Here is an 11799-nt window from a genome sequence, read left to right as displayed (position 1 = left end):
CGCCGCGAGGCCCCGCCCGCCCAGCCGCGGGGCGCGGAGTCTCGCGAGACAGGCCCAAGGCCCGCTGGGTGCAAGCGCCATTTTGTTTCGCTCTGCGGGGGACAGAGTCGTTACCGGAGCCGGTGAGTCGCGGAGGGGAAGGGCCTGTTAGCGGCGGGGCTCGGAGCGCTGTTGTGGCTGTTCTCTCCGCTTCTCAGCCGTGAGGTGGCTGCGTGTCCCCTGTGCCGGGAGGTAGCTCCGGCGGGGACGGGGCTGTGGGGGTAAGGGACACCCTTCTCCTTGGCCGTTGGTGCGGGCGGGGAGGGGAGCCCGGCAGTTACCCCGCAGAACCCTAGAGCTTCAGCCTTAGCTCAGATCACGCGATTGCACTGTGGGAACGGGGTAAGGCGGAGGTGGCGGCTTTCCGCGGTAGGGCCAAGTTAAAGCGTTTGGCTGCTTTGACAGTTTTGTGAACACCTGAGATCTAGGAATTAAGGTTGTTCAGGACGAATAAAAAGGTTAATAAAGAGTGTTTACTGTAAATTTAGCTTGGCTTTTCTTATGCTTTTATTGCACCTGTGGGTTATGTTGGAAGCCATATTAATGATTTTTAGTTATGCTCGTTAGTATTATAAAGGTTATTGTCTTTCTCTAAAAGGCTTATTCTGCTAGTTCAAAAATGAGTCTGGGTAATAGTACATACTGGTAAGTTTATGTAGAGAGGCTCTAATTGGAAACTTTTAAATACTGAGAGAAGGTCATAATGAGAACACATATCTAGATGAAACCAGAAGTACTCCCAATTTTAACAGTGTAATTAGCTATTTGAAGTAATAAGGAATACGGTGAATCCTTTGAATTTTTGATGACCTATGGAGGACGTGCTGCAATTTCAGTGTAACGGTAATTAAGTGAAACTTTGGCTCAGTTAATTTTTTTTTTTTTCCTTTTCTGGTCATAAGTTTCCAACATGTCTGTCGTACTGTCTACCATGCATAGTGGTTGTTTGTCAACATCAGGTTCTGAACTTCAAGCTTTGTAACAGCTAGAGAAAAGGCAGGGGAATAAATACGTGGAGATTTTTTTCTCCTGTTAAATTTGTTATACCCATTACCTTAAAGGGACAAATATCTTTTTTGCTTTTATTTTAAGGTATAATGTTTTTAACAACAGCATTACTCCGAAAGAGAATTCCTGGAAAACAATGGATTGGAAAATATAGGCGACCAAGAGTGGTAACCCTTTCAATGAAGCAGGCAATGATCCGAAGGCTGGAAATTGAAGCAGAGAATGAATATTGGCTGAGTCGATCTTACCTGACACAGGAACAGGAATACAATCATAATGCAGAAGGGAGACGTGCAAAATGGGAAGCTTTCAGAAGCCTGCTAACATCCAAGTTTCCTGAGCACAGATACATCAGGGATCATTTGAACCACTTAAATGTGTCGAAAAAGTGGACATCTTGAATGACACAATATATTTCCATTGGACATGTGTTGTGCAGTACTATGGGATCTGTTATGTATCTGTTATGGTAGTTTTGTATTCAATATAATAATGAAGGGTGGATGACAAATGAGACTTTTTCAGAAAACCTTTCCTTTGTTATGCTGTATGAAATCTTACATTAAAAGTAGTCCTGCAAAACAGCATGATGTTTTCTTATTATTGGCTCATTAGGAAAAGAAGTCCTTTGTGTGGCTCTCTACTATCTCTTCTACTTTTCTTGTAAAACAGTGCGAGTTACCAAGTGCTGTGATGATGTGAACTAGATTTATAGCTTCACTAATTTGTTTTTTGAAAGCTAGGAGAACATACTTGCTGTGTTGAAAGGGATTATCTGCTTGTACCAATAAAATGGCTTTTACTGGTCATTCCCCTTTCTGAAGGAATACTTCTGTGTAAATTAAATTAATACTTGGGACCCAATTGAAGCTAATTATGTACTATTCTTTTCATTAGACTCAAGTTTAGGTAAGGATCAATATGGGCGGAATTATAAAATTATATGTGTGTGAGGCTGGAACCAATGGAAGATTATAAAATGTTCCAGTTTTTTAAACTTTGAGGAAAAGAATGTTGAATTTAATTTAAATGCAGTGTCAGTTACTACACTTTCTTAGAGATTTAATTCTGATCTAAAGGGAACACAGCTGACTTTATTGAGTTACAGTCTGTTTCCTGAATAATGCTTACATCTTCCTGAATGAATAGCCACATGTTTTTTCCTTTTTTTCTTTTTTTTTTTTTCTCTCCCCTCCCCTCTCGAGACTAAGTAACCTGGAAGATGTATCAAGAGTGAGTGTAATCCTTAAATTGTCACAGCTAGAGTCTAAAATCTGTGAAAGTCCTATTATTTCCACCAGCAGTTACAGAATGTTTCCCGTGTAGGCAGTTTCTCCCACTGATCTAATACACACATGCAATCTAAGCAATTTTCAGAATATTTCAGATAGTTTTATTAAGTTAATGTTGCATTCGTTGATGAAGTGTCAAACCCATTAATATTTTATCACTTTGGAAAAGAGGGCATAAAACAGTACAACTTCTTAAACATGAATTGTAATTTGGAGACGTATGAACAGATCTCAACACCAATATATAAAATTTGGATTGCAATCTTGCAATAGTTATGAATGGCTTAATATAGTATTTGTGGAAAAGTATACATAGGGAGAAATTGCACAGTACAATTAAAAATATGAAGGAACTTCCAGGCAAAGTAATGTGACTTTATATTTAATTCTTTTATAAAAGCCCATTTTAAAAAGTTACTTCAAGTATTAAACTATAAATGGCAACATGTTTTCTTTATGCATAGGAATATTCCTATCTGCAGTGTACAAAATACAGTAAGTGTGTCATTTTACATATTTACCTTTTACACTTAACTTCAAACTTAAATACAGCTCATTACAAGTTTACGCATCACAATTAAAAATAACTACATGGAAGCAGAACAGCTGAGACACTGTGACTAATGCAAATGTTGATGATGGTTGCTGGCAAATACAAATGTAGTTGCAGAGATAACCAGGTATGTCTAGTCTAAGTTTGAAAACGGGGGCAAGGTTTTAACAGTGGGACTGTTGCCTATTTGTGATATTTTTATGATTTTAAATACTTACACTTCAGAAAGATTTAAGTTTCTTAAAATACTCAAGCTGATGCAACAGGACAAGTTAGAGAGGAGCATGCTAAGCAATAAGTTATCTAAATAGTGTAAACAGAAGGGAATCTGCATTTCATTAATGCCGTGGTGCCAATAAAGATGATCCCAATACTTTATCCCTTACACATTTGCTTGACTGCTAAGCATGTGCTCTCAATTTGTTGTTGCAGGGGGAGAGAAAAGAAAGGAGGGAAAACCCCCTAAAACCAATGAAGGCAATCTTGTAAACATCAGACTTTACTACCTAATGGAAACAAGATTCAAGTAATGGCTGCAGAAAACAAATGACAGTTTTAATCAGCATTAAAATTAACTGCAATTTGCATTTTCAGTACATTTCATGAAAGTTTTATGATTAAGAAAAATGCTTACAAAAAGCTGTCTATATATACAAAACAAATTGATAGAAATGAGTGTAATAAATGTGTTCAGTATTATAATAAATAACTATATGCAGCTGCTCTCTTTGGTGCTGTTTAGGGATAGAAGATCCTCTTACTTGCACACCTAACTATATTTTAGGTACTATGAAAAAACATTCTCTTGCTGATCTTCATTTACAATTAAAGTAACTGATATTTGGAGCCTCTTTAAATGTGTACCTGAATCCCTCAATTATGTATGACTTGAGACAGGGTCCTCTGAGCATATAGTGTGAAGTTTTTTGTAAATATGTAGTGTGAAGTATTTTGTAAATATGGTCAGTCACTGCTCCAGATGTATGCAGATCTGGTTAATTTAGGTCAGATCAAGTGCATAACTTGTTATATCTGCCACAGATGCTAATCCTTCCATTGCAAGTGCTGCTTCTGTTCTCTTGGGGCTCTGGTGAGCTACAATGTGACCACAGTTCATGTACTGAATAGATGTACTTTGAATGGATATTATAAAAATAACTTAAGGAGCTGAACTTAACCAAAACATGCAAAACCAAAAGGTTATTTACAATAAAGAAGAGCCACACAAGATCAAACAAAAGGAAAAAAACAGTACCTCAAGAGTTTATCCATTTAACGCTCTGGAAAACATGCCCAGTTTCTACAACTAGTGTACCAAAAGTGGCTTGGTACCTGTGCCTGTCACAGTAATAGGGCAGGTTTAACAAGAACGTTACCTTAATTTCTATTCAAATCACTAAGTGCCAGAACTCCCCTCTGAGGGGAACTTCTCCCTCTGAAAATGTAAAGTAGAACTTCTCAATTAAAAACTTACTGTGTAACTAACTTGTGACATTATAATTTTAGGACAATATTCTAAGAAATCAGTTATGACCAAGATCTATACATCTCACTCCCCCCTTCCCATAATATACCTTAGGTAGGAGCAGCAATTAGGGTTATCTAGTACAATCTGCAGATGAATCAATTGTCATAAGAGGGAAAAGACGTATTAGCTGAGGCTTCTGAAGTGGCTTCAATTATTCTTTTCTAATTACATACCTCCTTGCCTCATCCACAGAGGGACTATTTTATCACCTTTAGACATTTCATAAATTTTGAGAACTTTTCACATTGAAATCTTGTCCTGTGTCAGGCTTCTGTCCTCAGACTAGGAGTTTAAGTCAATGTGTGTGTGGGGGTGGGGTGGGGGGGTGTTGGTGCACGTGGATATTTTTTAAAGAAAAAAAATCAGTAAGAAATACCAAAGCACAGTTTAGGATTGCAGCCAATATCAACTATCCTACAGTAATTACAGTAACTACAATACTATTTCTGGCTTGCAATAGTAATTATTTTGAGGGATCTGAAAGCTTAAGAGCTGTTATTTCTTAGTGACAATCACAGTATTTTCAATACCTGCTGATACAGAGTAGGTTAAAGCAAGCACAAAATCAAAATATACATGACCCAGCATGCTGTAACAGTCATTTTTTGCGGATGGTTTCCCTGGCCTTCTCCGCTCCATGAACAGGTAAGTCTGCTCTTCTCACTGCACTAATGGGAAGTTTGAGCCATTCGGTGCGTAGCCTGGGCTGAAGGGACCTACTTACTGGCACGCTCCTACAGACCCCCTGCCCCTGCTAGCAATGACTGGGAACAGTCTGCTCGCAACTCAACAGCCAAAGAGCTTTTTGTTCTCACCAAGTTTATTTTTCACTCTTGGCTTGCTCCCTCTTTTTGCCTATCATGTTCTTTGATACAGCACAGAATGCCCTTGCTTACAGCGAGGGAGCTGTCAGGACAAGTACTCGAAAAGCGACAGAACTGAAAACGTGGTCCTGCCTTAGATGTAACGCCTCCTCTGCAGCCAGGCTTGTAAGGAAAAGCCTGTGATGGCCAGCATCCCACTCACTGGTGGCCCCTCAGACAGAGTTCACTAACACAATTCCCTCAGAGAGCTTCATTCAGTGTCATGGTAATCCATCATATCAAACCAGGGTTTCTCACCAGTTCTCTAAAAGGCGGGGGTGAATTTGGAAGGGTCACATTTGAATCATTTTAGTATGTTTCATATTCGTCAAAGTGACCTTTCAGCGACACCTGCTTTTACACCAACAACAGCTCCTGCCTCCACAGTATTCCAAGCACACTGCTCTCCTACTGTTCTCATCTGACACATGAGAAAAATCTGGGATAAAATATGGTATTAGTGATCCACATAAAGATGTCAGAAACATCGGCTCTTAAAGAAAAGCCACAAAAAATGACCATCAGATAAAGAACTGGTTTAAGATCACTGCTTGCTAGAGAACACACATGGATTCAGCCTGGTCTGTTTATGTGCAGTGTTTCCTGCAGTTCAACTATACTCACCTCAGGAACCAAACACGTTATACTGATGCTAGCCTGCAGCAGATAAGTATTCATATTAGTATATTGAGCACTTCAGGCCAGAGAACAAACAAACAAACAAAAGCAGCACAGGCTGTACTGCTGAATCAGTACGATTTACCATGTCAGAGACATGGACTCTACTTCTAGTTCTGCTAGAAGAAGACTCTGCATGTATTTGTTATCTTGGCTGTAGTGCAGTGATGCAATAAAAGACAGATGATATCCAGACCGCCCCCCTCCCCCCCCCCCCCCCATTACAACTCCACCAGTGTTTGACATTGCAAATTTTGGTAGGTAGAACGGAAATCTGAACTCGAAATCTTCTGTCTCCCCTCTCTTCATCCAAGATACTTGGCAGATGCATTCTCTCCTTGCAAGCTCAACACACTAATATTGCTCACAGCTTGTTTTCACATAAGCACATTCATTTGACATTTGAGAGGAAAAAGCCAGAGTTTTCAGATCACTGTGTAGCAAATGTTTTTTGTAAGTTTTGAAATTAGCAAATGCAAAATTTCTAGTACAACATTTGATGAGGCATTTTGCAACTTTTATAAAACAGGCAAGTTTGAACCATTAATTCTGTCTCAAGAATATCCCAGGGTGACCAAAACATGCTCATAAATTCAAATAGGCCCTCTCTTCTCAAAGTATTTTTGTACAAAAAGAATATTATTTAAGAAACAGTCAATTTATGCCTCCCAAAGACAAAATACTTGTTTCATACCTTACAGTATACTTGCTGCCTTTGTATCTCCACCGTAAACACACTGGACTTAAGTAACAATCAGTCTGGGAGAGAAACCAAACAGGTTCCTTTTGTCCTGATCACAAACTAAGCTATTACCTTCAGTTTGCATCAAAAGGACTCATGTTTGTGATCCGCACCTGCTAAACATCAGAAAAGCTACAGATAGGAATATAGTAATTTTCACTTCTAGGTGCAAAATGCCAATACCACCCAAAGACGAATTAGCAGTCTTCTCTACAGAGGAGTATGAAAGAAAATTGTTTGCTGTAGGTCTTGAGCTTAGGATGGACTTTATTCCTCACACAGGAAACATATTTTGCCTTTTGTGAACAAGGTACATCATTGCACAAAGCACTCATCTTTAGCAATTTCAGTCAGTGTCACTTAGAATGGACTTTAAAGTGGCAGACTAAAGCATACAAAGTTTCAGTGTGAACACAAATGGATGATCCAACACTAATTTTCTCGTAAGTACTTGAAATACGTTTAAATGGTAATTTAGAACCAATAAAAACTTGTGCCTTTATTAAAAAGATAAAACAAAAGTATAAAACAGTATTCCTAAGCCATCAGGAGTCCCATATAAAAAGCAGAACTCTTCCAGTTCCATTTTCTAACAACACACAACTGCAATAAGATTTTTCTCAGGGGTACTTTGCTGTTTTCTTACTGCCTCATACACAACACTGCACACATTAACAGAAAATGTAATAGTTTGTTAATTCCTTTTTGGATTGGCATTTTTTTGTATGCTGATAGGCAATTGCTGGAAAGTAACAATCCATGCTTTTTCAAGTAAAAGAAAGTTCACTTCCTTGAGTTATATTCTTGATATGGTTAAATAAATCAAGTTAAAATAATGAGGGGGGTCAATTCTGAAGCAAAAAAGCAACACCCAAGTAAAAAGCTTTTACTTTGTTGGCATTGCACAGCTCCAAAGCATGGCTAATATAAGGACTCCTCAATCCCAAAAGACATACAGAGCTATGACCATGGGGTAGGCTAGTTAATAGGAAGAGGGAAGACCACATCATTCAGCCCCTTTCTCGTCACCTGGTGTTTGAGCTATGTATAGCTGCACTTCAGACCCACCAGCCATGCTTTCTGTTGTTTTTCCTTTTTTTTTTTTCTTTTTTTTCCCTTTCTGTACCTGGGAGATGTGCTATGGAAGTGACTTCTGCAGCACATAAGGTGTGAAGTTTGCCTGTGGGGAGGTAGGGGTCTCTGCAGATCTACCTACCCCTACCACCGCAGCATAACAGAAATGCATAGTTCCCACTCTGGACCTTGTGCATCCAAGCAGGGCACTTCAGGATTTGGCCCTTTGGTAGCAGTATGTAACTCTGTGCGTAAATGCACATTAAGAATCTTAAGGCATCTGTCTTACTTCCCTGCTGTGCAGTAGTGCTGAGAAGAATCCATTACACTGTGCAGAAGCTTGAATTTCTTGTATCTTCCTAAGATGTTCATGTTCCATTTTTTACTGATCAACTTCTTCCAAACAAAATTAAGTAATATTCAAGCACAAAATGTGTTGCACAAACCTAATGAAACAAAATAAGGTAATCAGTGGAACTGCACCATTAGCTTTGAAAAAACAGGTCATATCGCATTATAAGAATATACCTAGTTAACAAAACATACATAACTTAAAGACTCCTGATTCAGGACAGCAGTTAAATTAACTTCAATGCAAAATTATTAGCCTTCTAGGAGGTTGGGTTTTTTTTTTTTTAACCTTTTCTAATGCTTTAGAAGATTATCTGCACTAAGAATGTCAGTCCATTACTACTGGCTTGTGGCTAAAATCTCTTGGAACCTGACTGGCAAGAATGGCTCATTCATTTTGGATCGAATTGCCAGATTCACATCAGTGATAACTTTGATTGCTCCTGCTGCATGTTATAGGTACAAAATTGAAAAACACATCTATCAGTCTGTTAAAGGGTATTGGAAAGTGCATGGAACAGATGTTTTGGATCTCATATCTTTTGCATGCATGGTTGCTTGCAGTTGCAGGGGGACTGGAATTAATGACCCAGGCCGACAGAATCTGCGATCAAATCCTTCTGAACTTAAAACAGCTAAAACTTCATGCTAGTGAGTTACACTGTTATTTTACATAAAGCATATGAAAAGCTTCTGCATTAGGTTCAATTATGTATCATTTAGTTACACAGCTCTTAAAAGCACAGCAGTTTGGGAAAGTTCTACACATAGCACATGATCTTGCCTTCTTAAATTTGGTCTGACTTCAGGAAGAGAGAGAGAAGAGAAAGGAAATCCATCTCAAACTATTGCCAGTTTACAGTCTAAGCCTGTCACTTATGCCCTCTCTAGGTCAGTGGAGAGGAGGATTAAGCCCATTCTATAATAAACCTGTCAAATATTGCTGGGATGAACTGGTCTCAGAAGGTATTTCTTTCCGTGAAGAGTGGAAAAGCCTTAGCAATCTGTTTAGATTAGATTAGTTTTTAGATAGCTAGTGGCTGAGAGAAATCCCTTGTTCAGACACTCATTTATACATTTATATTAGGTGTTAAAAAAGGAGAGGGGAGGGAAAACTCATCTTTTTATTCATGCCATGGTTCTCATGGTTGAGTAGGTTTTGTAAAAATACCACTAACTAGTCTAATTTTGGTTTTGTTAAGAGTTTACACTGATCAGCATGACCAACATCATTCCAAACATATCATCCTCCGCAAAGACCTTCAAGACAGACTTTGGTTTTTTTTGACAATGACTCCATGGCAATAAGCTTATTTTAAAATAGGATAGATAAATGATCCTAAAATGACTGAGCTCCCAAAACTCAAATATTGTGTTTTCTTTCCAAAGAAAATGGCATTTCCTTGCAAGGTGCCTCTGTCTCCCAGTTTTTGCTGCACTTTCCTTAGGGGTCACAAAAATGCACTTCCTCATATGGGCCTTTCACATTGTTTTTAAAAGTAAAAAGAAAAAAAGAAGTCAAAAAAGGACAAAAAAGAAAAGAAGAAAAGAGGGAAAATACTCAGCACACTGCAATTATGGTAGCTAGTTACCCAAATAAGATTTGTTGCTCTTCCAGAAAGTAAAAATTAATGGAGGTTCATAAGCTCACCACATTGTGAAGTCAATGTAAGAGAAGTCTAATTTAGTCACTGGAAGTACACCAAGGGAAGTTTTCACATATACGCTCACTGAACTTCCTAAATGCCAAGTAGGAAGAATGTGCATAGAAGCTCTCACATAAAGAAGATCACTGTCAATTCCAGGTGTGGCTAAGCAGTCTGTATGCAGCCACTCTTCATGGAATTTACTTATTGACATCTCTTTCCTCATGCACAGACATTTTTCTTAATGTATAAGATGAGAGTATGGCAAATCAATACATGTTTACAAAAAACATGGCCAAGGAGCTGTTCTTTGAAAGAGTATGTATTTAGCAGATTACATTCTTTTCACCAGTCAGGTAACAAATACAGCATTACCCACTTCAGTCTAATGACTGGATTAGACTTGTCTCAGGCCAAGCCAGACCATGTCTCCTGCACTACAGCTTTACTCTCATTCTTGTCTTCCTGGATAGCTATTTTGTAACTTAAGACATTTTTATTACATATCCAGTGAGCATTAGAGGACTTCTCTGCATTCCATGACTTGTGACTTGATGACCTCAAGATGTTTGTTAGTTTACTCATATGTACATAGAAATAGTGATCAATTATTTGGTCTTACCTGCTTCTCATTGAGATGGTTGGTTAGTAATAAACTGAGATCAGCTTTCCAATGAAACTATAATATGCTTTTTTGTACCTAAAATGTGAGAGAAGCTCAATTATGTGTTTTTGCAGATTTGCACAACAAATAGTAAAGACGATGTGACTTAGTGACTTCAGACCAGAAACTACATTAGGTAGTTTGTACCTAAACACAACAGCTGTGCTGTGCCTATTTTAGAGAGGTATTTTCCTCCCCCTAATCCAACATGTAAAAATCTAAAATATCTCAGAACAGGAAGTGAGAAAGACAGAATTATCTATCCATTACCTTAGTGTAATAACCCAGTTTGGATCAGATCATGACACACAAGTCAGCCTTAATGTATAAAGGCGCTGACTTGATTCTATTTAACAAATTATCCTCTACCAGACTTCAATCAATTCCAAAGGATTTTTTAGGCTTAATTAAAAACAAAACGAAACAAAACAAAAAACAGGAGAAATGCCATGGTGCAGGCTACCTGATTTAACATTTTCCTCTTCAGAGCCACTTTCTACCCACTGACCGTCACTGGCTAGCAATCGATTCTGTGATTCACTGAGTGGTCGAGCAGGAAAGGGCTGGCTGGATCCAGAGCTGAAAAGTAAGCAAAGTCAACAGGAATTTTGTAATAGCAGTAGTCAACAAACAGTCTAAGTGCTTAAGTGACATGGGTCACTTGTAGTTCTAATAGACTGACAGACAAGAAATGGTATACTGAGAATGCTACTGCCACATGGTTAAAAAAGAAGCCTAACCAGTACTATCTGGAAAGGAGGACCTAATGTTATCTTACCCCATCAGTAAAAGCTAGGGCATTCTACTGAACATCTTTTTAGAGCAAAAGAATATCCTGCAATTTGCGGAGTCCTGCTCTTGTGTAAATTCTACAGGTTCTATTACAGTTGAAGCAATGTCTCAGTCTTGTCTTTCAGCTCCGTAACACCTGATAACGCAGGTGTCCTTGTGGCTGACAATGACCTTCAGCTATAAATTCACCAAACTAAACAGAAGGATTCTACAATGGCTGTGTAAACATCCTCAGAAGTTTTACATAATACTATGTCTTTGAATCTGAAGGAAGAAAGTACACTGAAGATACAAACCATGCAAATTTGGGAGGATAAAAAGTAATGAGCTAAAACATTTCCAGTGCTGAAAACCAGCAGAATCAACAGCAGATCAGCCTCTCTTGAAACTATGAAACTATGTCTCAGTATCCCTTTTTAAGCAGGCTGGAGGAGGTTAAATGCAAATAATGTATACCTTCCTTTTTCCTTATTTTAAAATAAATATTTTTTTTGTGGGTCATTGTTCACTGTTCCCTAGAGCTTTTATGTTGTTGTTTTTCTCTCTGGAAAAAGCAACCACTCTAAGTC

At 38.4% G+C, this 11799-nt stretch overlaps 1 protein-coding gene and 1 non-coding gene across 6 annotated transcripts in view; one reads left to right on the top strand and one right to left on the bottom strand.

Moving 5' to 3' along the window:
- Positions 1–4: 4 nt before the first annotated feature.
- LOC112988371 (uncharacterized) lies at positions 5–1392 on the top strand. The gene is made up of 2 exons (XR_010387308.1): positions 5–122; positions 1153–1392. It is a non-coding gene; the product is annotated as an uncharacterized LOC112988371 (transcript).
- A 5560-nt stretch (positions 1393–6952) lies between these two features.
- The window catches only part of ZDHHC20 (zinc finger DHHC-type palmitoyltransferase 20), a 49746-nt gene continuing 44899 nt past the window's right edge, over positions 6953–11799 (bottom strand). For 4 of the 5 annotated variants that reach the window (XM_064505020.1, XM_064505017.1, XM_064505018.1 and 1 more), the window contains 3 exons: positions 10902–11017; positions 10397–10474; positions 6953–8223 (listed from right to left, as the gene is read on the bottom strand). In XM_064505020.1, the coding sequence (XP_064361090.1) occupies positions 10437–10474; positions 10902–11017 (154 nt within the window). In that variant the 3' untranslated portion in view covers positions 6953–8223; positions 10397–10436. The remainder of the gene's footprint in view (positions 8224–10396; positions 10475–10901; positions 11018–11799) is intronic. The other variant, XM_064505019.1, reaches the window with a different exon arrangement.

This window comes from Dromaius novaehollandiae, chromosome 1 (genome assembly GCF_036370855.1).
Source record: "Dromaius novaehollandiae isolate bDroNov1 chromosome 1, bDroNov1.hap1, whole genome shotgun sequence".
Taxonomy (NCBI): Eukaryota; Metazoa; Chordata; class Aves; order Casuariiformes; family Dromaiidae; genus Dromaius; species Dromaius novaehollandiae.
The sequence above is the reverse complement of the archived record's forward strand: the minus strand, read 5'-3'. Positions and strand labels throughout refer to the sequence as shown.